We start from the raw sequence: 26,569 nt of genomic DNA, 5'->3' as shown, positions 1-26,569 counted from the left end.
TGGGCGGCTCTCAAAACCAGCCTGACTGACGTCTTCGGCCGCCCCGCTGTCCGAAAACTTCGCGCCGAACAACGTCTGCGCAGTCGTGCCCAGCAAAATGGCGAGAATTTCACCAGCTACATCGAGGACGTTGTTGACTTGTGTAAACGGCTCAATCCATCTATGAGCGAGGGTGACAAAATCAAGCACATTCTGAAAGGGATTGAGGACGACGCATTTCAAATGCTCGTGTCTAAAGATCCTCAAACCGTCTCAGACGTCGTCTCTTTGTGTCAGAGCTACGACGAGCTCCGAAAACAGCGTCATGCCACCCGGCGTGTCATTTGCACGGACGACAACATTTCGAGCTTGGCGGTAGGCGGTCCTGCTAACGATCAGCCGACCCTTCTTCAGCACATCAAGCAGTTTGTGCGAGAGGAGGTCGCCCGTCAGTTATCGATGGTTACCTCCCAACCCGCCACAACGCCATCACTATCGCCTTCGATTCAGCGTGTAATCCAGGAGCAGGTAGCTGAGGTCCTGCCGCCCACTAATTCACCTACTCTGGTCACTGCACCGTTGACATACGCAGAAGCAGTCGTCCGGCCACGACCTCAGCCGGTTCTTCCAACTTATGCGCCGCCTGTCAACGTCTACCCTCAGCAGCAGCTCGCCCCTGCACTGCCACGCACTCACCATCCTTTGCCTCGCACCGGTCCCCGCCCTGTGAATCCGTGGCGCACCCCTGATAACCGCCCCATATGCTATGCCTGCGGTCTCGCTGGTCATGTGGCCCGCTGGTGCCGCACGCGAGGATCCGGTCCTTACGACTACGGGCGCTCGCCAACGTACGACGCTTCATTTCCCTCCGTCCCTGTCTCTTCTCCTCTGCCGCCTCCGAATCCCTCTCCGCCTCGCTCCGACTCTTACAACCGAAGCCATCGGTCACCGTCTCCTCGACGCCGTTCGCTCTATCCTATGCGCCGCCGGTCCCCACCTTTTCAAGCGGAAAACTAGGCGCCGCAGTTCCGGAGGCAAGAACTGCGCCGTCAACGACCGTCTCAAGCCCTATGAACGTTATTGAAGTTATCGTTGAAGGTGTTCCTGTTGACGCGCTTATTGACACTGGTGCTGCCGTGTCCATCATTAGTCGTAACTTGTGCCGCAAATTAAAAAAAGTGATGACGCCGCTTTCCGACCTTTCGCTTCGCACCGCCAGCGCTGACCCCATTCGCCCTATCGCAGCGTGCACTGCCCGCCTCGTCATCCAAGGCCTCCCATACACCATTGAATTCTTCGTTCTCGCCCGCTCCTCTCATGACATCATCCTCGGGTGGGATTTTCTGTCCGGGCATCACGCCATCATTGACTGTGCACGTGCGGAAATTGATTTGTCGCCGCTGTGTGATGCTCTTGTGGACGCCTCCCCTGTTACCGCCGCGCCTATTCTCGCCGCTGACGACGTCGACGTGCCACCTTTCTCTTCTGTTCTCGTGCCGCTGACTTGTGCTGCCCTCTCTGACGCTACTGTCCTTTATTCACCCTCTCCTCTTTGTGCGCACCGAAAATATGTCATGCTCCCTCATGCCGTGCTCACACTTTCTGGTGGTTGTGGTGCCCTGTACGTCGCGAACCCGTTGCCTTTCCCCACCACTTTACTTCGGGGAGAATCGCTTGGCACAGTTGATGTCATCGATCTCGACGACGCTTCTCGTGTCCTTGATGACGCTGACGCCCATGACATCAACGCCCTCACTCCTCCCGCCGACGTCGCCGACCCGTCCTCCCCGGATATGTTTTCCCGTTCTGTCGATGCCGCTCTACCACCTCACCAACGCGCCCAGCTCATCGCTTTGCTGCAGCGCTTCCGCGCATCCTTCGACTCTCCTCAAGCACCATTGGGTCGTGCCGCAGCGGTTCGCCACCATATCGACACTGGCACCCATGGGCCCTTGCGCCAACGCCCTTACCGCGTCTCCTCCGCATATAAATGGCCTAACCAACTGGAAACAAACAAACGAATAGTCGTCACGACAGCCTGCTGTGCTGGTTAGAGTAACAAATTCCGTTATTGAGATCATACCCTTTTACTACAAGAGTGAGACAGACGGTTTGCTTATGCACATACTGCATCCTTGTTTCTATACAGTACGCTTCATAGATTTCTCAGGATAACCAAGTCGCGCGTGTTATAATACTCAGGCATGGCGCCCGAGCCACCGGTGACGATAATCGGCCAAATGCTTACTGCCTGCCAGTGCTTCGTCTACCACGCAGGGACACCGTAATTTGTCATTTATGGAACTTGCCATTTGTCCATTATAGCGTCCACAACAAGAGAGCGGTCTACGACGGAGGTTTTGCAGTTGCCGATGCCATCGGCGTGCTTCATGCTGCATTCATTCTTTTAGGCCACGTTCATCATTTTTTACATCCCCCATTCAGGCGCAGTAGACACGAGCGTGATGCCACATTTTTGAGCCACCCTCCAGAGACGGTGGAGGATCGGTCGATACGAAAGGATGGTCACCACACTTATAAAAATCGTCTATAGACTTCCTATACATAGACTTCTTATACTCTCTTTTGACTTCCTATAGATATTTCCTGTTTTCTATTCATAGTCTATACAAAAATGTCTAATAAAAGTGTATAGTCACGACTCTATAGATTAATAATAGACTGCATATAGTATTTGTGTGGTCTGTAGAAAGTATATACACTTGTTTGAACAAGTCTATGAATAATCTGTAGACGGTGTACAGCAATTTTGTAAGCGTTGTCCCACTCATTGCGCCTTCAAGCGCTGGTGCAGAGTTTTTAGCAGCACTAAGTGTCTACGATCAGAACAGTCTAGTGAAAACTTTACACTCTTCTGTCGTGCCAGTCTGCCACTGAAGAGAAAATGCTGTCCTGAATTCTATTTTAAAAATCTGAAGCGTGCTGTTTGCTTACAAACTGTCATTCCTGTTAATGAAGTTCCCAGGAGTGGGAAATTAACTTGCATTGTAATCTACAAGAGAAGTGAATTTTGGGTTTCAGTAATTACTGGCACTCGGAAGGCCAAACGCCGATACTGAAATTGGCCTTGCTGCTGTCCGCGCAAGGTCTTCGTCGTACGCGCACAAAATCGCTTTCCTTTGTCCAACAGCTGTTTCTGATACTTCTGATCAATTTCCTCTTTCGCTTCGATGAAGTGCTCGTCGGCTGGTTGTCTTGGGCGAAAAAAAAAAAACAGCATCAGCTACAACCCAACCCAAAGCGCCAACCGTACAGAAAGGCACACTGCTAACAGAGAACGCAATCGAACTACGCTGCACATACATTGGACTTTATATTTGAACTTTGGATATATGTTGGAAGGCAGCTGCTCGTTTCCGCTGGACGGCATTGGAAACTTTAACGTGCCTTGGATAATTTATAGACAACGCTTAAAAACCACGAGTGAACTGACTATTCATAGTAGAGTGTTTTCAATTGAGACGATACCGTGAGTAAGCGTGCCAATCAAAGTTTCCACTCTGCCCCGGCACGGTGGCTTAGTGGTTACGGCGCTCGGCTGCTGAGCCAAAAGACACGGAATTCTAGAGGCCCGTGTGCTGTGCGATGTCAGTGCACGTTAAAGAACTCCAGGTGGTCGAAATTTCTGGAGCCCTTCACTACGGCGTTCCTTATAGCCTTAGTCGCTCTGGGACGTTAAACCCCATTAAACCAAACCAAAGTTCCCACTCTAACCCTAACCATGCAGCTGATATTATATCGAACCGCCCTTACCTACCATGCACTTAACTTTACGTAACCAATCATAAGCGGGCCGCCGCGGTGGCTCAGTGGTTATGGTGCTCGGCTGCTGACCCGAAAGACGCGGGTTCGAACCCGGCCGCGGCGGTTGAATTTCTTTGGAGGAGAAATTCTAGAGGCCCGTGTACTGTGCGATGTCAGTGCACGTTAAAGAACCCCAGGTGGTCGAAATTGCCGGAGCCCTCCACTACGGCGTCTCTCATAGCCTTAGTCGCTTTGGGACGTTAAACCCCATAAACCAAACCAAACCAATCATAAGCATCACTCCTCCTGATTGCTGTTCCTGTCACCCTTCTATCAGCTTGCGAACCGCGCAGAAGCAGGCATCAGGGAAGCCCTGAACACCATGCCCATCCCGCCCAGATTCCAGAGAGCCTCACAGAAGGCGGCTGGCTTGTACCGGGCATGCATCAGCCTCGCATCCAACACCAGCCGAACCGAGGTAAAGGCATCTCTCTATGCGCGAAATCAGTTACATCGGTCTTCCTCTATGTTGTACCAAGATGTATCTCACACTTAAATATTGCGGCAAGCTCTTCCCGTCTCTTAGAGCGTCCACTCTTATTAGTTATTAGGTGCGTTTAGCGCGTACCGCTGCCTCTACCGCGTACCGTGCTGCGCTGCCGCGCACGCGCTGATTGGTACCGACACGGCAGGCGGCCGCGCTGGATGGATGGATGGATGGATGGATGGATGGATGGATGGATGGATGGATGGATGGATGGATGGATGGATGGATGGATGGATGGATGGATGGATGGATGGATGGATGGATGGATGGATGGACGGATGGATGGACGGATGGACGGACGGACGGACGGACGGACGGACGGACGGACGGACGGACGGACGGACGGACGGACGGACGGACGGACGGACGGACGGACGGACGGACGGACGGACGGATGGATGGATGGATGGATGGATGGGAGCGCCCCCTTTGAAACGGGACGGTGGCAATTGCCACCATGCTCAGCTTTTCTTTCTTTATTATTTTTTTGTTTACTGTGTTGGCAATTCTCATTAAGATTCTCCATCACCTTTGCCTACGGCTTCCTACAATTCTAACCTTATGCCACATCTCTGCTTTTCAGCCACCAATCCTCCAATCGCTTTTTGCTGACTTCCACTGCAGATTTATTTACATGACCATTGTTATCTTTAAACCCTAGGGCCTCAGAAAGAGTGACTGTGCCTGCATCGACATCCGGATGGATACCATCACATTTGATTATGAAATGTTCAATTGTTTCCACAGATCTACCACACACTGCACATGTGTCGTCTTCTTCGTTAAATTTCTTTTTGTAGCTGCGCGTTCTAAGACACCCTGATCTAGCTTCAAAAAGTAGGGCACTGCCTCTTGAGTTATCATAGAAAAATTCTTTCCTGATCTGCCTTTTGCAGAATCGATATAGTTCTACACTATGTTTCTTTTCCATTGAATTCATCCAATTTTTAACTTCCGCGTTTTTAACCTGTCGTTTAATGCTCTTTCTTTCTCCGTCCTCATGACCGGCATACTTACTGGTTAGTTTTCTAGTTCTTTTCCGCCACTGTGAGCGCTGTTGACGGGAATATGGCGCCATCTGGCGCCGTCAGAGCGATTTACACATCCGCAGTGGTAGGGCTTGGTAGGCGGCAAGCGGTAGGCGCAGTGGTACGCGCTATGCTAAAATTATCTATTAGCTCATTCCTTGTAATGTAAGCATCCGTGCCCACCTGCACGGTGTAAGAATTAGTCACCTGTCATTTCTACAGAACTGATTCTTTTGCGACGACAAACATCGGGCAGGAGCACAGCAGTATACTTTCGTTTTTTTTTGTTTTATGTTGTCGAACTTCCTGACCCACTCTGTCATCACTTTAAGCCGTTAACGTTGACAACATGATGTGACGCATGTGGCCGTCGGTGACGCTGAAGAGAGCTGAAAAAAAAAAGCCTTAAGACGAGGAAAGACTGTCTTCATAAACACACATATAGAAACTTTCAAACAGTTGTCTTTTTGCTTGTACTGATTACTACAGTGATTAAGAGATATTACCCTTCTCAACGATTTAATTAATGTATGCTTTTCGTTCTCATTCACACGCAGCTTGAACCGGTCAAGGAATTCCTCTCCCATCTTCGGCTCGACTTATCGAACATTGACCCCGACCCGGCCTACAACATCCCGCATCGGCTGGTTTACCTGAGTTGCGTATACGGATTCCCCACCTTCGTGAAGTTCGACCTGTGCTGGGATGTCAATCACGGAAAAATATTGTGCGTACGTACCAGTTCTACATTCTATGCAAATGGAAGCAGGACCTCACTTTGGAATCCCACGGGGCGCATTTACCATGTGCAAAATTTATTACTGCACGCTGAAGGCTATGGTCGCTGGAAGTATCAGTGCGATAGTTGACAGCTGTATAGATGGAGGCTAAAGACAAGGAACAAAAAAAAACAGGCGAAAAAGACAACTGGATTTCTACATTGGTGCTTTGAGGTAACGTATGTCGCCTTCAGTCCATGCAGAATCATTGGAATAAACGTTAGTAAGTAAAGTTACGTAAAGAAGTCTGAGTAGGAAACAACCCCTTATAACTGGCAGCGAGCTATTTTGGAGTTTCAAGAGAATACATCCCTGTAGAAGTAGTTGTGACAGTAGGTTTGGACACTAGAGTGAAATCGCTACGAATGTGAATAGGGTAACGCAGGTAGGGCACGTACTTTTAGATCTTCAACAGCACCTTATCAATACTTCTGTTATCTTATCGCGAAATCAGTTTTTTAATGTTTGACTATATCAGACAATCCACATATCGAAAGTCTAGAGCTCATAATTTGTTTCTTGCGATAAGCTTCTTGCTTAGGTAACAAGAAACGTTTAAGCAGCGGACTACTATTTCGTCGTGGAGGAATTCCGTGCGTAGAGGCTGAATGTGGGCGCAGCTTCACTGCAGACAAGTTGTATCCGTCTATAGCAACCTTGGTCAACGCGTGAAGGCCCTCGAAATCTCGACAGAGTTCCGGTATAGTGAACTATTGTTCCGGGCTGCTCCGTTGGCTCGATAGACTATTGACTCGATGGCCATTCAAACTGGCCGTGTAGCAGGGCTCGATCGCCTTTGAGTCGATAGACTATCGGTTCGAGGGCCCGTGTGACAGGGGTATAACACCCTTGTCACACGGGCAATTCGAAGGCAGGGGTGTGAAAGGGGTATAATGCCCCTGTATAATACCCCTGTCACACGGGCATTTCGAAGGCCCTCGAACCGATAGTCTATCGACTCAAAGGCGATCGAGCGCTGCTACACGGCCAGTTTGAATGGCCATCGAGCCAACGGAGCAGCCCGGAACACTATCGAGATTTTGAAGGAGAGGTACTATAGTATATGCGGGGTGTAGCGCTGCTGTTATAGGACCGATTGGATCACGTGGTATGGAACCATGGCATAATGCTACTTAATTGCTCTCTGATGGTGTCTGAGAGTGTCTAGTGAAATTTAATTTTGGGCGGAGGTAATCAAACCACGGTTGTACCTCTACTTCCAATCGAGTAATGCAATCCTTCTTTTGATGAGAGAAGAGACATGCGGGACATTTTTTCAGGTTTCAGTTCATGAACCTTCCCCATGGGGAAATACAAGAGGTATTTAAAGGAAGCCGTGATATTTAAGCATGCTTAAATTGACATCCATTGGAAGCCATGCGCCTTTAAGAAGGGATACGTAATGCAACATGGCGTCAACACTTCCTTCGATCTAGTTGCAGTGTTCAGTAGAGAATATTACATTTTGGCTTAGCCGATATTTAGACAGATAAGTTAAAAGTTTTAAGCCCCAGAAGGGTTGTCTTCCGGCCTGAGGAAACTCCGCTGGACCACAGTGGTGGCCTAGTGGGTTGAGCATCCGCCTCCGGGCACATCCGGGTGGTTTGGGGTTCGCTCCCCAAGGCTTCCGGGTAGCCAGTATGAAACAGGTGATTCGTCTAAAATGGCAGCCACCATGGCATTCGCGCATAGCAACAGAGGATACATACCACGTGACAAAAACAGGTGGTGCAGCACAACCATCAGAGAGCAATTAAGTAGCATTATGCCATGGTTCCATACCACGTGATCCAATCGGTCCTATAACAGCAGCGCTACACCCCGCATATACTATAGTACCTTCGTTGCCTTATACATTTGTCATTGTGAAGAGTTTAAGTGGGATAAGCGGGTGGTACCATCAGTACAAAGATTGTGGACCATCTAATTGGTGTAAAATGTTCGGAGTTATATCAAACTATTCAGCGCGTTACAGAGCATAACATTACTAGTCGAATCAAAGCGCAGCTTATCATAGGAATTCACGCTGACGACCTTTGGTTCCCCAAAGCGTGACTTCCCGAAACTTCAAACGTCCATTACGGCCCAAACTAATTGACGTAGGACATTCGAAGTGGTGTCAAATGATTTGTCTTCGCTGTATACGTTGGCATCAAAGAAAGTAGATATCCGAATATGAAGGAAAAATTGTGGGCTGAGTTCGAAAATATGCAACTGTGTGTCAATGGTTTTGCTGCTGAAGGCGTGGATAAACAAGGGAGATGAGAATTGGATGAACAACCAGCACAAGAAACCTCGCCCGAAGCTCCTGGAATTCTACCAGAGTTACCTCCAAGTTTATGATCCGAACATTGACTCTTCAGCGCTCGCCGAGCGCATTGTCAAGTTGGAGGCGGCCAGTGAGTACACTCTCCTCAGTATACTCTCTTCATTCAGGTATACTCTCTTGGTGTTCTGCAGCGGAGAAAAACATAACTGCAAGGGACACTTGAGCTGTTTTTCAAGGGTACCACTCTATTGTCTCTAAGGAAAAAAATACAGTTTTAATATGTTAATGCCCATATGTGCGGAATTGCTCATTCTCGACTTTACATTGACAGATCCCTAGGAGTCCTCATACCTCTCCCGGCGCAGTGGTGCAGCGGTTAAGCGATGCCCCACTGCCCTGCGATGGCAGGTGCTGCTGCCGTTGGGCCTTGTGCGACAGAGGTTGCTATCCCGAGCAACCTGTCGCGACCAGTCATTAAATGCCACCTGCCACTGTGCTCAGTTAGCTCACAGTCCGGTGGGCAGGTCGTGATGAAGCCACAAGGTCGCGATATCCAGGTGACCCGCCTACCCTTGCAAAAATGGATATCGAGTTTCTTTTGAAATTTATGGGGAGCCTAGTGATTCTAAAGGATCTTTATAGGAAGTCGCTGCCTATCGAGCCAGCTCATTAAGTAGTCTGTTTACTCTTTAACGAGAGCTAGCTATAAAATTTTGCTCTGTACGCAGTCAACAGGGATTCTTTAGAACTGGCTCAATAAGAGCTCGTAATGAGTCACATTTTATAGAATTTTTCGTGCCTTCACTATATGAACTTTTTCGTTTGCAGTCAAAACAAATTGCCTCCGCAAAAATATATGTGCTTGTATTGTGCCTTCGCTATGGGAACTCACTCCATTCGCATTCAAAACAAGTTCAATACAATTTCCTCCGTAAGACTTCAAAATGAGTCGAATTTTATAGAGCTTGTATTGTGCCTTCGCTGTGGAAACTCACTCCATTCGCAGTCAAAACAAATTCAATAGAATTGCCTCTGTAAGACTTCAAAATTAGCCGTAGTTTTTAGAGCTTGTTTCGTGCCTTCGCTATATGAACTCGCTCCGATGGCAGTCGAAACAAACTCAATAGAATTGCCTCCGTAAGGCCTCAAAATGTGTCGAATTTTAAAGATCTTCTTTTGTACCTTTGCTGTATGAACTCGCTCCGATCGCAGTCAAAACAAATTCAGTTCCCTCCGTAAGACTTCAAAATGAGTCGAATTTTATAGAGGTTGCTTTGTGCACATCAGCAAGCTAGAAATAATTCAACGCAAGCATGTAGCATTACGTTTTCAAAAGGTATCGCTGTATCAACGGCCGATCTCGAGAAAAAATTTGGCAGGACTCAGTGGCAATATATTCGTTTCCTTTCTTCAGTAAAAAGCAACCTCAGTGCCGTTGCGATCACTTGAAATGTCCGGGAACGGGTAAACAAAGAATACAAATATCTTTAACGAATATTTCTCCTCGGTGAACGACAAAATATGGTCAGCCCTCACTCTTGACTACAGAGCACGAATAGGAGTGGCCTTGTTCATCACCGATTTTATTTCATTCTCCATTTGTCGAGTTCTTGTTGATTTGTGTCTGCACCAATTGTTTCCTATTTTTTTTGTCTGCACCAATTGTTTCCTATTTTTTTTCTATCTGTAACGTCCTTTCTAGAGCGTAAACGCTGTGCACGTGTTCTATCACGAATGATGTTTGTCGACCGAGCACATGACGCAATGTGGGACAGTAATTCGGTGCAGTATTAGTGGAACCTTTCCAAAACTTCGTAAGTCACCTTTTCTGCACAGCAAAAATTACGCGTCCGGTGCTCCGGAGGTCGTGGGTTCGGTTCCCACCGGCGGCTGATGGTTGTTTTTTCTTCTGCTTTTCTAATAAACTACCATTAAGCGATAACATATTCAGTAATATTCTAAATTGATCAACACCAAAAATAAATAAATTAATTAAAATCCCCTCTGTCCCTTGGTTTCTGAGGCTGTTGGCTTGTCTCATAGTTATAACGAGCCCCTCATTCCCCTCCCTTTGTTTGCTTATATGTATATTGTTACGGGCTTGAAGAAACACAGGTAGGGCAAGGCGGAGAACGAAAGAAGAGGAAGTTGAGAATGTTGTGCCTGTTGGAAGCTGATCCCTGCTCGCCGATTCAACCGCTCACCGCTGGCCTGTTGAACCAGCTAGAACACCTCGGCTGTGAGGTTATAGCCGTAACATTGGGGCGGAGGAGCCGGGTAACGATCCCAGCTACAAAACGGCGCAGCCGCAACTGTAGCCCCGCCGGCGTCGTCGCCTTGTCCTTCCTGCGTTTCTTCAAGCCCGTAAATATATATATATATATATATATATATATATATATATATATATATATATATATATATATATATATATATATATATATATATATATATATATATATATATATATATATATATGTATATATATATAATCTCTTCTTCAGCAGAAGATCGGTCTTCCGATCGAAACGTCGAGTCGAATAAATATGTTTCCTTTAACGAAGCGTATACTTCGCTATATACTCTTGTATGCAGTCAAGTACTTCATGCTTTCGCAACCCACATATATATATATATATATATATATATATATATATATATATATATATATATATATATAATTACTGCTCTCTCTTTTCTCTTCAGTGAAAGATCGAATGGCAGCGATCGGGAAGGTCAGCTGGTGGCCCAGAACTTTACGCTTGAGCGAGTTCGGAATTTATGCGAAAGGTTACTACGACGAAGGTACGTTACCTTAGTCATCTGCATGTTCGCTGTGTGGCATGGGAGACACCTAACCGATACCTCGCAACATTTTGGGCCGTCCTTTCATTGCCTCTAGAGGAGTTTAAAAAGTACTGCCTGGTGATGAATGTAAAACGTTAGCGCTGATGTGTTATTTATGTGGCTTAATTCATCTCAATGCGTCGTTTTGCACCGTATGGCTTTCAATGTACATCTTTTTACCTTTGCGATGCTATTGTCATAACTGAACAAGATATCCATAATGCAAAAATCAGTTAAAATGTATGGTGCGTTAATGGCTATCTACGCCATAAGAACGCCATGGTCGGCTGTGTAGAAGATTAGTCCACCTTTCTTTGTCAGTGAAAAGTGTTTGCGGAACATACGGTTAGTTTTGCGGCTGAACTCGACCAAGCAATCGACACCTACCTCGCAATCACATACTGAACACGGGATTATGGGGAACCACAGTCTACTTATAGCCAACGTTTCGACAAGAAGCTCTCTAGTCGAAACTTAGGCTAAGCACACTGAGTCTCTCCACTTCAAGCCCTGTTAATTTAGATTTGTATTTTCAAGACAGCCATCTTTCTGCCCCTTCTACTATAATTGATTCGTTTGTTACTATCGCCAGTGCACTTAACACTCATGTACACATCACAGTTTTTGTAACACATATTTTTGGCGGACAAAAATGTAAAAATACTCGTGAGTATCTCTGACATGAACATGAGCATAGTGAACAGCCATACAGCGTTGCTACATTCTGCTTAAACCGAATAACATCTGCATATCACATTGTGTATTATGCATTGTTCTATAATAAGGGAGTAATTACTCATCCAAGCGCTGCCATACGGCTACAAAGGAAAGCTATACAGCTTTCTCAGAAACTTCGTAGTTAAAGAAAATTCGTCCTGGTCCGGGGTCCGAACCCGGGACCATCGCTTCACCGGAGCAGTCGCTCTACCAACTGAGCTAACCGGGACAGCAAGCTTATGGTAGGGCCCGGGTTCGGTGGTCCCGGGTTCGAACCCCGGACCAGGACGAATTTTTTTTAACTGCGAAGTTTACGAGAAAGCTGCATAGCTTTCCTTTGTAGCTGCATGGCTGCGCTTGGGTGGATGCCAATGAGTAATTACTCTCTTATTACAAATTTACTCCACCTTGGGGGATTCCCCTAAACATTTGACCAGCATTGTTCTATGTATATCAATGGTGTATACCGAGAGAAAAGAATTGTATGTTAGAACGGATGCTACCAGGTATCGGAGATTAGAAGAGATAATAAATGGCGGATGTACATTTCTGGTAGATATCTAGCGAACCCGATGATCACACGACGTTCTGGTAGTCCAGTTAAAAACCAAAGCCTTTCAACGCCGCATCTTCTTCGGCAGGGGACTGGGCGCGGCTGTTTGCACAGGTCACGTCCGGCACATACAATGTCTCGAGTCACATCAGGGTAATGAACAATGTGACCGGAGTCTTGGTGCTCCTGCTGGACAAGAAGCAGATGTCACGTGACGACGCCCGGCTGATCATGTCCTGGAGCTTGGTTCACAGGATTCTCCCTTTAGCCAGCGGCAGCATAATGGCCGCGGACGCCTTGAGCGGCTATCGCAACCGGCAAGACCGCATACCTTACTCGTGCTTCAAAAGAGTCTACAACATGATGCCTCTCGCCGCAGCCCATGGCTGGTTCAACACAGGTTAGTAACACCTTAAAAATTTTTTTGGACAGTCTATAGACTAGAATTCTGTCTATAAAGTCTATAAGCTCTATAGACAAATCCCAGAGAGCGGTCTATAGGCAATACAAATACTATAGACCGTTGATAAACAATCTATAGATTTAAGGCCATACACTTTTAGTAGACTTTTATCAATAGACAATTTGTAGGCTATGAATGGGCAAAGAAATATCTATAGGAAGGCAATAGAGTCTGTGAGAAGTATATAGACTCTTTGTAGACCATTTTTATAACGGATTATATCTTCATTTATTACGACAGCTCAACAGTGCGCTTTGTGGATACAAAGAGCGTTTTGCTGTTGTGTGAACATTCTCTTATTCCTTTTGTTTACGCGGCTTTGGTTTCTCCGAGGCGGCTTCCCAGTTCGGTGTTATCAACCCCCCCCCCCCCCGAAATCTTCGGACACGCAATTGTCGCATGATGTTTTCGCCTAAGAAACCATCGAGTGTAGCCATCGAGTACAGCCATCTAGTGTAGCCTGAGTGCAGCCATTGTCAAACAGCAAGTTAACAACCGCAAGCTCTCAAATGAATTCATGCCGTGTGTGCTGGGTACCCGGTCGGCGAAGCGGTTTCATTTTCAGCTCAGCCGTCGAATTGGCTTTGTGGAGGCTGCAGGATTTAGGAAATTGCAAAGTGTTTGTTTCTTTATTTTTAGTACGCGCTCATGCAGACACAAGCATGCGTCCATGTCGTCAACATGCGAAGCGCCATGAAAGCGAGGGGTCTACAGGGTCCAGGAGAGCAAGCTGCCGGGCTAGTTCGTGACGCATTTTCTGAAGAAGTTAGCGCAAAAAACGAACAAGGGACAGAAAGAAAGGACACATAAGACATTCACGAGCGCTACTACCAACTGTTTATTCATGCGGTCGTACAAGGCATATAAAAAGGGAAAAACCGCGAGCATGCGCGTAGAGAGGGCAGATAAAGCACAGCAGTCTAGCAAGGCACTAAAAAAACTAGTCTAAAAAAGCACATTCAGCGGAATACACGTGAACAGAGGTGTCACTCACACAACGCTCGGACAACTTTTTGATGTAATAGTTCTCTAGAAGGAGCCTAGCCTTATCATTCCCGCTCTTGCCAAGAATCGTGGTCCTCTCAAGGTTTGCTGCGCAGTGGAAAGGCGGAAAAACGCTTTTAGGTGCGGTGAAAAATATCGGAGACATGCCACATGTATGCGCCACAAGTTATCATTTGGCTCATTAAAGAAAAAGTTTCCCAGCGCGGGTCATCTCGTACGCAGTACGCAAGGCAGGATTATCCGCGAGACGAACTTTCAACCAGCTGATGCGTGTTAAGATTATTCTTGCATCCCTTGCCGACAGCTATAGCCTCCAGGCGGCAGACTAGAGTTGGGCGGATCGTACCCTGATTCGTCCCCGCTCACAGCCTACAGGAACATGTCCACCATTTCTGTAGAAATATTTTGAATATTGCAAAACTGTAAGGTACTTGTATGGAAATATTGAACGTAATGATCCATTCTTTCCAATATTCAGGAAAATCTTTCTTTTATGATGTTTCCATCGCTTGCATCGAGCATTTATTACTACAATGTAAAACCAATGAGGAACGCTTTTTACGATATCACAAACGTTGACAGCGAAAAAATGCAGGCCGGTTGAGCGGAGATCTCAGGATGTATTGATTATGAGAGTGATATCTTACAATGTATGAAGAAACTGCTTTACAAATTATTTCCCGTTGAAAAATGCTTTTGTCCGGCACAATTGGGTTTGGCAGTTCACAAGCTTAGAAGTCTCAACGACCTCAAAGTCAATCACAACCGCTTCCTGCAGTTGCACTTAACTGGTTGGTTGGCCTCAAATAAAATGGCACATGCCCACTACGGGGGAGTGGCCAAGACACAGGCGGTGAACTGCAAACTGCGTAGTTAACAAACACTCGATTATTGACAGCACACTCTCTAAACATAAATGAGTGAACAAGGGAGTAAGTTGTCCTCTAGAGCACACTGTTCCTTAAAAGGGAGAGTGCTAGAGGACAAGTTACTCCCTTTTTAATCCCTTTTAGTCTTAGTGCTTTGAGTACAGCATGGAGTACAGAAGTGACTTCGCGTTTATCTTTTTTTTCCCGATGGCGCCTGACCTGACGGCGACCCTATCCTTCTCCAACGGACGTGCTGTTCCCTAGTGGTCCCGCCGCCGGCGCTGGCCGAAGCCAAACGACTGGGGAGGAATATTAAACGGACCCTATTGAGGAAGATATGGAAAACAAGATGGATCCGGGGCGCCCTATGGTGCTTGATGACCTCCAAAATTAAGGCGCTGACCCTTGTTATTGGCTACCCGGACGCTGTGGCCAGTTTGGCCATGCTCGAAAACTTCTTCCGTGAGTATCAAGAAAAGTGACAAGCGACTGGTCCTCATCATTTGCTTGCGTCTTCTCAAAACGTGTCCAACATTCTTGGAGAAAAATTTTGAATACTGAAATATTGTAAGGTATTGTTTTAAGGTAACGGTCAATTCTTCAGATGCATAGCGAAATCTTTCTTTTTAGAGTGTTCGCATCACTCGTATCGAGCAGTTGACTGCCATAAAAGGGAACGCTTAATAGCGAAAAAATTAAAGCCTGCCGACACAAGTCTGTGGATATATTGAATGCTAGAGTGAAATGTTTGAAGAAATGAAAAAAATAGCGTTGGTAAACTGGTTCCCGTTCAAAAATGTTGTTGTTCAGAATTGTTGGGTATGTGGGTGCTTAAAAGTAGACTCGGGATCTTTATAACACAGAGTACTACACAAAAGTTGCTTTTGTGCATGATGTATGCGGCCAGGCGGACGCAAACTGACGATAATTGTCATCGTAATAAAAGTAATTAACTAAATAAATTAATTACCTTTTTAAGAAACGTTTGTTGATAATTTGAGAGCCTTTTCTATGTGAAACCCTTGTCTTTTTGGTTTCATTTTTCGCATCATCGTTTGCTCTTGTATGAAGTTCGTGCATATCTTGTTTTTTCATTTGTATCTGTGCTCATGCCCGTGCTCATGCCTGCTTGGAGTCGAGCGACTCTGCAGTATTAAATAAATAAATAAATAATAAATAAATAATTTGCTGCAATTAGCATCCATGTTTATATTGAAAATTTAGAGGCAGTGGCACTTGATGACTATTCTATTTTGTACAGCTTTAGTAAAGCGCGCCCGCGTACTGAGATATGCGCGTATAAAATTTCAGTCCAATCCGTCTATTTTGCGCGAGACCGCGGCACTCTGCATGAAGCTCCTCTCTGGTGTGACGTAGCCGTTGCCTATGGAGCTCCGTCTGACAAGAATGTGGACCTACAGGTGACGGTGATTAGTTTTCTTTCTTGGCCAGCGAAACGGAAGAACGACTTTTTGGGCGACGAGAGGCCTGCACTGCTTCCGTAATCAGTTGCTCTTACAGTGGGTGATAAGACATGGTGGCGCTTTACACTTCGCATGCACTGCTGACCAAGAGTGAAAAGTAATCACCTTCACCTGTCACTCCTCAGAGAGAGAGAAAGGAATTTTAATGAGGAAAAGGTGGAGAGGTCGGCCGGTTGTAACATGGCCCTGGCCTGCTACTCCTCATCTGCGTCACACCGGGTAGGAGCTTCAAGGAAATGGCGTAGTAACTGTCTCACATATCTCGGTGGACACCGGAACCGCACTGTAAGGGAAGGGAGGAAGGCAGGAGTGAAAGAAGAAAAGAAGAAACAGATACCGTAGTGGAGGTCTCGGGAACAATTTCGACCACCTGGGGATCTTTAACGCGGACTAGGTGATTAAGGGCGGGGGGGGAGATATCTGTTACAACCGCCTTTGGCACTTGAGCGGACGTGGTTGTTGCGACGCGTGTCTATTCTTTCTATCTTTCCTTTCACATCTTTCAACTCTCTTCTGTCTGCACGTGGTAGCGATTGTGGCTCAGCTTCAAGGCAGTGGGCAAGGCCGTGCTCTTTCCCTTTCATCCTTCCTTCGGTTGCTACAACGACAACAACATGCACTAACATGTTGCAGTTGAGGTGTACGTCCACCGATTAGTGATAGAGTTCCTGCGGCATTTCGTTTTCTCAAAATAAGAAAACCGCTCATTTTCATCTGCTTAACCGGCGAATCATTCCCTCTCTTGGTGTCATACTTATTCCCACGAAAACATTGCATCCAAAAATGAGTATTTCTGTTAACTAGTGGTACTTTTGTGGCCTTCATTCGCACAGTGGAGTTCCCAGACGTGGGCGACAACTTCACCGCTCCTTTTCTGGCCTCGCAACGTCTGATGACGTTGCGCAACTTCAGAAAGGGCTACCAAGTAGACTGGGACATAATCAAGGGGAACGCCTACTACGAGCCAAACCGACCGGCAGTCTACGTCTACGGCAACTTGCTGCAGGCCCCGGTGTTCATCCCCGATGCTCCGGCGGCTGTCAACTATGGCGGCCTTGGACAGGTATTGTCGTTCGTTCGTGGGCTTATAGGTGGCGTCGCGATCTTATTGGATTATAGGAAGATAACTTGCACTTGCCTGTTTTAAAGCGGGAATTTATTTTTTGTTGGTTTTATTGTATTTTTAAGATCAGTTTTTGTTCTCCTTTTTTTACTTTTTTGTATCTTTAATTGTTTTGAGATCACTGCGGCTCCCCGCACTGGCGCAACGTGAAAGCAAAACGTCCGCATACTATATCGGTGCCATGGCTATTCTGACGTCCAAGTGCTCTATCGACGTCCATGTAGGGTAGCCAACTGGGCATCGCCTGGTTAACCTCCCTGCCTTTCCGTCCTTTTCTCTCTCTCTCTCTCTCTCTTTTTTTCATACGTCTTTATAGAACGACATGAACGTGTGGACAAAATTTGCTGACTCCTTTTGATGACGCGTACGTACTCATATAATGCCTTCGCATTAAAAATGCAGAGCGACATGTTGATAGCGAAGTTCAAAGTGCGTAATCAACCTTGTTTTTTTTTTTTGAAAATGATGGTCTTTTGATTAGATGGCAGAGGGGCAGCTTGTCCGAAGAGTGTAATGGTAAACTTGGCTTTGAGTTAGGGAGTAATCACTTATCAGCATGCACCAGAGCGCAGCCGCGCGGCAACAAAAAAACGTCTTCTTTTTAAACTGCAGGTTAGATAACACAAAACGAAAGCCCGATACCGGTTTGGTTTATTGGGGTTTAACATCCCGAAGCAACTGTTAACTTCGCGGCGTGTGAAAGCCCGATACCCCTTCTTGACCAGTGAGCGTACTAACCCGTACTAAACCCGTTAACCCCCCGCCGCATTGGCTCAGGGGTTACGGCGCTCGGCTGCGGACCCGAAAAACGCGGGTTCGATCCCGGTCGCGGCGGCCAAATTTCGATGAAGGCGAAAGTCTAGAGTCCCGTGTACTGTGCGATATCAGTGCATGTTAAAGAACCCCGGTGGTCGAAATTTCCGGAGCCCTTCACCACGGCGTCTCTCATAGCCTGAGTCGCTTTGGGACGTCAAACCCTTTAGACCAAACCAAACCAAACTAAACCCTTTAACCACCAATCCCAAGCTGTGCTCGGGACTGCCAAAGATTAGTTACGATCGACAGTTGCGTTGGTTACAATTTTGAACACTATAGTGTCGTCTGAAAAAGAGTCTGACAGCCTGACAACAGTCATTTTCGGCCCAAATCGCGAAAAGATTTAGGCGATTTTGATAAGGTTTACGGGAATTAATTTCGTGGTTAAAAGATTAAAAACCAAATAACTACGACGACATCACTCCCAAGCGAGAGGTCCTGCTTCGAAGCGCGTCACCCTGTTGGAAACTATATTAGCGCCATAGCGTTAAGGCTCGCGTTTAAAGAAAAACCCGGAGTCGTCCCGGGGGCGTTGTACTGTCGAGAAACCCCCGCCACGCATGACGTCACGCTTGGTTAGGTGGAATGAAAATAACCGATGGTTTAGGTTTAGGGTGTTTAACATCCCAAAACGACTCAGGCTATGAGATACGCCGTAGTGAAGGGCTCCGGAAATTTCTACCACCTGGGGTTCTCTAACGTGCACTGACATCGCACAGTACACGGGCCCCTAGAATCTCGTCTCCATCGCAATTCGACCGCCGCGGCCGGGAATGACTGAAAGAGGACTTGTAATGGGAAACAAAGGTTTGCGCATGTCTCAAACGAAGCAAGTCTTATAAAGCAACTGATTTTGTTTAAAGAAAAATTTCCATAAACTTCGGTCAGCATTCGCACCCACGACCATTGGGTCACCAGCCAAGCACAGCACCAACTAGAGCACATAGACACGTGGACTTAACTCAGGTACAAAGGGGGGGGGGGGGGTGATATGCGCGTGGTGTTGGCTTAACTTGAAGGTTAGTAATGTGGCAATGAGTGCAGTGAACACGGGACGTGCTAATTAAGGAGATAATAACTAGAGCAACATTATGTGCCGCCACCTGCACTGCGGAAGACTTCAAAGACAAGAATGTTTCAGAAACTGCGTTGGCATAATTGCGATAAATGTGCGAGTATATACAAAGAACAGCGAAAACCATTGAAGGGAGCCATTAACGCTGTCGGTTTATACCCTTGAAGGTGGAGTTTAAGTGTGCCCCTATTATTTTTTTATGCGAAGCATACTACTTTAGCTACCACTTCAGCCCTTCACCGTGGTTATGCGCCTCCAAATCACGTGATACATGACGTCACACCACGTGACACGATGACGTCACGACAGTAGAGAAACGGGGGCCCACCTCGCGCCGTCGCTGTGGTTGTGCGGCTCCAAATCACGTGATACATGACGTCACACCACGTGACACGATGACGTCACGACAGTGGAGAAACGGGGGCCCACCTCGCGCCGTCGCTGTGATTGCGCGCCTCCAAATCACGTGATACATGACGTCACACCACGTGACACGATGACGTCACGACAGTGGAGAAACGGGGGCCCACCTCGCGCCGTCGCTTTGGTTGTGCGCCTCCAAATCACGTGACACGATGATGCCACAACACGTGACACGATGACGTCACGGCAGTGGAGAAACGGGGGCCCACCTCGCGCCGTCGCTGTGGTTGTGCGCCTCTAAATCACGTGATACATGACGTCACACCACGTGACACGATGACGTCACGACAGTGGAGAAACGGGGGCCCACCTCGCGACGTCGCTGTGGTTGTGCGCCTCCAAATCACGTGATACATGACGTCACACCACGTGACACGATGAAGTCACGACAGTGGAGAAACGGGGGCCCACCTCGCGCCGTCGCTGTGGTTGTGCGCCTCCAAATTACGCGACACGATGATGCTTCGCATTCTCCACGCTTAACCAAGTTAAGCCTCAGCCATTTTTTTTTGTCCAGCTTGCGCAAGAGTCGAGGACCCTAAACTCTGGAAATTGAGTACGTTACGCGCGCATTCCTTAAGGCTCGATTTGAAATAGTTTGGCGCGTGTGAACCACGCTATCCCATATGCTCGCTTTATTCTGGCACTATATTCCGCAGCGTCATTTGCCTCTCCACTTATTGCAGGTTTGGCACTGCTACTACGAACTACTGATATGGAGTATACACACAGGCGCTATCTGTGCTATGAATAGCGCTGATCAACACTGTGCCCGCTGTTTTACAATAGCTGAGTGGCCAGGCGTCAGGCGTAGGTGCTTTAGCCCAGTGGCTTATGTTCGGCAGCTTTCGACGCATACCTCGCGGTCCTTTGAGGATTAATTTGCGAGAGGAAATCAAACTTATCGCTTTCTTCGAGGCGAGGGAGACAGCGGTATTCATAGTACCGCGGCCATCTTGAACATGACGGGAATGGTTCGTGCCCTATAGCGAGGTGTGTCGCATCTCGACAGTCCCATCTGTCATCTCACCGATAGCCAAAAAGACATTGATGCAATATCCACATGGTGTGACACTTGGCTCATGCCTTTGAACCTGGAAAAATGCCAACTCTTGTAGTTCTCCCACAAACGAACGGTAATTCAGCATTAATACACCATGAACGCTACCCCGGTTGCCAAAACATCATCCTACAAGTGTAATCTTGAGTCAATCACGTCCAAACAATATGCTCCGATGCCTCACGTGTTCAGGTTATTTACGGCGAAACCTCACATCAGCATCCACGGAAGTGAAAAAACTGGCTTATCAAACTTTCGTCCGTCCCAAACTAGAATTTGCATAATAAATCTGGCACCCATCTCAAGCCTACCTCACCGCCGAACTCGAAGCCATCCAAAATCGTGCAACCCGCTTCATCACTTCTGAATACTCCAAAGAAATCAGCATCACTGCACTTAAACGCTCTATCTCTCTGCCCACTCTAAAGTCGCGCCGCATCATCTCCCGCCTTAGCCTACTGCACAGCTTCTTTTACCACCCTGCTTCCAGACACCCTTTGCCGCACCCACCGCTCAGAACGTCCAGTCGCCTAAGCCACAGCCTCCCCATAGCACGTATCAGGAGCCGCACTTCAGCTATGAACAGTTCATTTTTCCCTGACGCAATTACTCTCTGGAATGCCCTTCCTAACGACATAGTTTTATGCGACAGTCGCAGATCATTTCGCACAAAGCTCGCCAGTCATTTCCAAGATGTGTAAGCATTTCATCTGTGTTAGCATCAATCATTCATTGGCTTTCAACTTTGCTTGCCGCCGCACGTGAATTTCTTGCTTTTTCCGCATCATCCCACGGATACCTTGATGCTCTCTATTTTGCTTGTCTTTTATAATTTGTAGTGTTTGTGTTAATTGTGCCTGCCTTCATCATGCTTTTATTTACCCCAGCTGTAGCCCCTCCTTATGTAATGCCCTCATGCCCTTAAGGATGAAATAAATGAAATGAAATACAATTGATTTTTCTTTCTCTGCTTTTCGGTGATTGCAGGTAGCTGGGCACGAAATGATGCACCACTTAGACCCCCAGTTCGTATTGCTCGACAACTACCTTCGGGATGTCCGCTTTGAGAAGATGCCCGCAAAGAAGTTGTATGCCGGGAAGATTCTTTGCCTGCGCAATACTTACTACCAGGTACGCCACCGTGACAACTCGAGCGATTTACAGGCTAGTGCTCAAGTCTGTTCAAGAGCGGAAATGCCAAAGCCTTTCTCCCTCCATTTTTGTCTTTTTTTGTCATTATTTTTTGGTTTTTTTATATTTATTGTTTGTTATTCTTATTTCTACAATTTTTCTATTTGTTGTTTTTCTTTGTTTTCTTTTTCATTTTAGTTCTTTTTTCCAAGAGAGGACTGTTTCCAGTAGGATACAACTTGAAAAAGAGTAGTTGCTAACACTGGGCCGCGGTCCGCGGCGTCCTCTATTACTCCGCTGGACAATCGCAACAGTAAACAAAAATTTTAAAGTTTGACTGTACGAAACAATCCACGTATAAAAATTCTATAGTATAATTTTTTCTTATGATAAACTTCTTGTTTAGGTAACAAGAAAAGTTTAAGCAGCAGACTACTTTTTCGTCGTGGGGAAATTCTGTGCGCTGAGGCTGTATTTGGGCGGAGCTTCTCTGCAGACTTAAGTTCCATCCGACAATAGCCAGTTTAGCCAATGTGTGGACTTTTATGTGGCTAGTGTTTGATTGGCTATGGATCTGTCTAATCGGACGAACACCACTGATGAGCCGATAAATGCTTTCGCGTTAGTACGACGTGTCAAGAATCGCCGTCCATGTAGTGCCCTTGTAAAAAAGGTCTATAGACATCCATAGACTTTTTATAGACTCTATTGACTTCCCATAGATATTGCTTTTTGTCTATTCATAATCTATAGACTGTCTATAAACAAAAGTCTACTGCAAGTGTATGGCCATAAATCTATAGATTGTTTATAGACTGTCTGTGGCAATTGTATTGCCTATAGACTTTTGTCCATAGACAGTCTACAGACTTTATAGACAGAAGTCTATAGACACTCTATAGACTGTCTAATACTTTTTTTGTAAGGGTGGAGGCCCCAGAAAATATACTGCAGTTAATCTGGACGTGACCCTCCTCTCGCAGGCGGAATCAGAGAGCCGGGGAAGGACACTGAACGAATTCATCGACTCGGAAGGCTTCGTCGATTACGCGGGACTGCAGATTGCCTACGAGGCTTTCAAGAGCCTCCCGGAGAACGAACGCTTGGCGACTGTGCCGGAACTCGATCTCAGCGCAGAGCAGATGTTCTTCGTCTCGTACTGTCTCAAGTGGTGCAGTACGGCTTCAGGGACAAAGCGTCACCCTAAATCCTGGTACTGGCACAGCCGATCCCGGTGCCTCGTGCCTCTGCGAAACATGCCAGAGTTCGCTCAAGCGTACAGCTGCCAAAAGGGTGACAGAATGAACCCCGAGGAGAGGTGCAGCTTCTGGTAGAGTTGCGCGAGGATCGAATAAACCCCGAAGGGAAGCTACACTGCCTTTTTTTACTGACTTACCATACGAAGCTGCCATATATGCTAAATAGTAACCAATATGGTAAACCCGTTCTGCCACCATAGCGTAACGCATGCACATTTCTTCGATCTTACCATGTGTGTCCGCGCTGCTGTTTTTCTATATTTTGTTTTTACCTGCACACGGAAGCAATGCAGAAGGTAGACAGCTGGCCGGGCAGGCGACGGATATCACGTGACCGGTTGGGCTAGCAATTCGCACCACGTGATTATTCAAATTTCTCAAATAGCTGCGAGATCACGCAAGCTGGAACACTCTTCCAGCTTATAAAAAGTTCCGTTTTTGGTTAGCGAGGTCTCTTTGTCGTTAGCATGCCGCTGACTGTCAATAGAGACAAACTTCAAACTGTCCTTGATCTTCCTTTAAGTCTACCTTCAAGTTGTAAATATTGCTTGTACTTTTTTTTTCTAGTCTGAACTGGAGATGTAAAATTTGAAGAAATTTTTATGGCATGAAAAAAACCGTTATTTCAGTTTTTTTCATGAAAAATTGGAAATTTTGCAAAACGTGACAAAAACAGATTTATTTGCAACAGCCCAACGATCAATAATAATGCTCCGAAGTTCAGTCGAATATGCAGTTATAGATGACATATTGTGAAACGAACTTGTTGTTCTATTGCACCGAGAAGATAAATATTGATTTCCACTTCAGGCGAATATGGAGATATATCATATTTGTGGAACGAACTTCTTGTTCTATTGCACCGAGAAAGGGAACATGAAAACTGATCTACAAGTCACTCCATATCGGACTCAGAGTCAGTGTCACTGGATGCGGCACTACGCGCAGCGGCATGGATTGAAGCTGTGTCCACAGCTAGGTTCGACTGCACATACACAATCTTTCGCACGCGTTCCCCTGAAAGCCTGTTTCGAACACTGATCTACAAGTCACTCCATATCGGACTCAGTCAGTGTCACTGGATGCGGCACTGCGCGCAGCGGCATGGATTGAAGCTGTGTCCACAGCTAGGTTCGACTGCACATACACAATCTTTCGCACGCGTTGCCCTGAAAGCCTGTTGCGAATCTTTGTATAAACGTGTCCGAAACGTGACCAGTTTCGTTCGCAGCTGGCGGATGATGGTGGTATCTGCAGCAGTCGGCAAGCCAGACGAGTTAGCGGCTGGTTGGTGCAAAGGCCTTGCCACCAGGTAGATGGGGCCACGTGCTTCGCTGAAGACCCCTGTCCTGGACCAAATTCCTGAAGATGTCCTGTACTCTGCTACGTTGGAAATCAAGAAGCTAGGCTTGTATTTGGCTAAAACCGCTTACGTGCACAGCAGCCTATGTTATTTATGTCATGTGCGTAGCGCTGTAGAACTTGCAGCCATTTTGTTCTACTTCAGCCGTGAATTCAAGTATCAGTGTGTTTTTAAGTCAAGCCTGGATCTTATATCTGACCTGGCCTTCAACCCGCGCACTCGCAGCACGAACGCTTCAAAAGCACTACCTGGCACCGGCGATGACGACTGCTCTCCAATCGCTCAACGATGCACGCTATAATGGTTTTCAAAGCAAAAACAAAAATCTAAACTAAAAGCAAGCTGTCATAAACCCTTGAAATTGCATTGTGAAATTTTCGATGTTTCTTTCCATTTTTCCTCGTGTGAAAAAAACGAAAAAAAAGTGTTTTTTTCCAAAATTGCAGTGTTTTTTTCAGGCCTTCACATCTCTAGTCTTAACTCGTCCTTGCTGTACAGCCTTAAAAGCACTTAATAGAACGCTTTTTCGTCAGCTAGAAGAAAAGGCTGGTATTCAGCACTTAGCTTAGAAGGGAGCTGCGGATAGCTTTCGACCGTCTAGGCGTCGCTCGCGTGCATTGACATATATCACTGACAAAGCACAGCACAAGGTCATTTGGTTGCCGCTACTCTTTGGATCCCGTTGCTCAGCAACTCGAGCGTTTAGCCATTACAACAAGACAGCAGGTCGAACTGAATGACTGTCAGTACACACACACGATAGCGGAAGTGATCTAGGGAAGTACATCATTAAGCACAGAGGAGTAGACATGTAGGGAATGAGTTGCGGTTTGGCCAGCACCGCGCTGAGTGCCAAAGCATCTAAAGCATGGCGGGACTAGAAAGGAGAGGGGAAAGCACGGAAAGAAACACGACCAGATGCTGTGACACTGTGGGTAAAGGATTAATAATAATAATAATAATAATAATAATAATAATAATAATAATAATAATAATAATAATAATAATAATAATAATAATAATAATAATAATAATAATAATAATAATAATAATAATAATAATAATAATAATAATAATAATAAAATGGCCTGGCTTAGCTTATGGTTAAGCCTAGGATGCGAAGCATAGTCGGCATCGGTGAGACATTCTTGAGTCTGCAGTAAAACCATTTCTTCTGCGCGCTGCTCCTTTCGTTTCTCACGTTGCTTCTTCCGGTAAGCACGCTCCTTTACAAGGCGCTGTTCCCGCTGTTCAGGAGTTTCTTCAGCACGCATTTTCCGTTTGGTAGCATTTCGCCGCTCGAACCGAGTAGAAGTACTCGAAGCTTCATCCTTCACTTCGGCATCGGTTGTCGAACGCTGCCGTCTAGCTGCATACTGTGCACGTCGCTTGGCAAGCCGTACTTCTCGTTCTTCTCCCGTTCCCGTGGCTCTTTGTAACTTGCGCTTTGCGGTCTGGAGAGCGCCCTCTCCCTGGCCGACATCTCGCTGCTCAACTGACTCAACGAGTGCGTCGCCTTTTGCGTGACGTCAGTATCTGCTAGCGGTAGGAGCGGGAGTTAGGCCGCCGGCGGAGGCTGCGCGTCCGCAAGCGAACGCACGAGGCCCCAGCTTTCACAGCTCTTGTGACGTCATATCACGTGGTGCGCCGATGAAGGTCAAATGGTAGCTACGCGGCCGTGCGCGGCGCAGCAATGAAGAGTTCGGTTGTGCGAGTAATATGCTTCGCATAATAATAATAATAATAATAATAATAAGAAGAATAATAATAATAATGACAAGGCACGGCCTGTCAGGACAGGGTCAAACAGAGCAGGTCACGACAAGACAGCTACAGTCAATCGAACAGTACTTAGTGTTCCGCGATCCTTGACTCTCGAGTTGCCAGCAGAGGAAGGACCAACTATTCAGAGAACTTCTCATGCCTTTGCTCAGAGGAGAATATTCCTATGCCTCTATGCTGCCTCATGGAACGCGCTAAGAACTAATGCATCTTCGCCAGTCTTTAGTCGTGG

General features: G+C 46.6%; 1 protein-coding gene across 1 annotated transcript in view; it reads left to right on the top strand.

Moving 5' to 3' along the window:
- LOC149332482 (neprilysin-3-like) overlaps window positions 1-23,274 on the top strand; it is a 29,879-nt gene extending 6,605 nt beyond the window's left edge. The window contains exons 5-13 of the mRNA XM_089555775.1: window positions 4,082-4,222; window positions 5,877-6,050; window positions 8,341-8,497; window positions 11,074-11,172; window positions 12,573-12,884; window positions 15,086-15,283; window positions 17,139-17,368; window positions 21,790-21,933; window positions 22,917-23,274. Of these exons, the coding sequence (XP_089411901.1) occupies window positions 4,082-4,222; window positions 5,877-6,050; window positions 8,341-8,497; window positions 11,074-11,172; window positions 12,573-12,884; window positions 15,086-15,283; window positions 17,139-17,368; window positions 21,790-21,933; window positions 22,917-23,267 (1,806 nt within the window). The 3' untranslated portion in view covers window positions 23,268-23,274. The remainder of the gene's footprint in view (window positions 1-4,081; window positions 4,223-5,876; window positions 6,051-8,340; window positions 8,498-11,073; window positions 11,173-12,572; window positions 12,885-15,085; window positions 15,284-17,138; window positions 17,369-21,789; window positions 21,934-22,916) is intronic.
- The last annotated feature ends 3,295 nt before the right edge of the window (window positions 23,275-26,569 follow it).

Source organism: Amblyomma mixtum, chromosome 8 (assembly GCF_055824585.1).
Source record: "Amblyomma mixtum isolate Tamu chromosome 8, ASM5582458v1, whole genome shotgun sequence".
NCBI classification, from domain to species: domain Eukaryota; kingdom Metazoa; phylum Arthropoda; class Arachnida; order Ixodida; family Ixodidae; genus Amblyomma; species Amblyomma mixtum.
The sequence above is the reverse complement of the archived record's forward strand: the minus strand, read 5'-3'. Positions and strand labels throughout refer to the sequence as shown.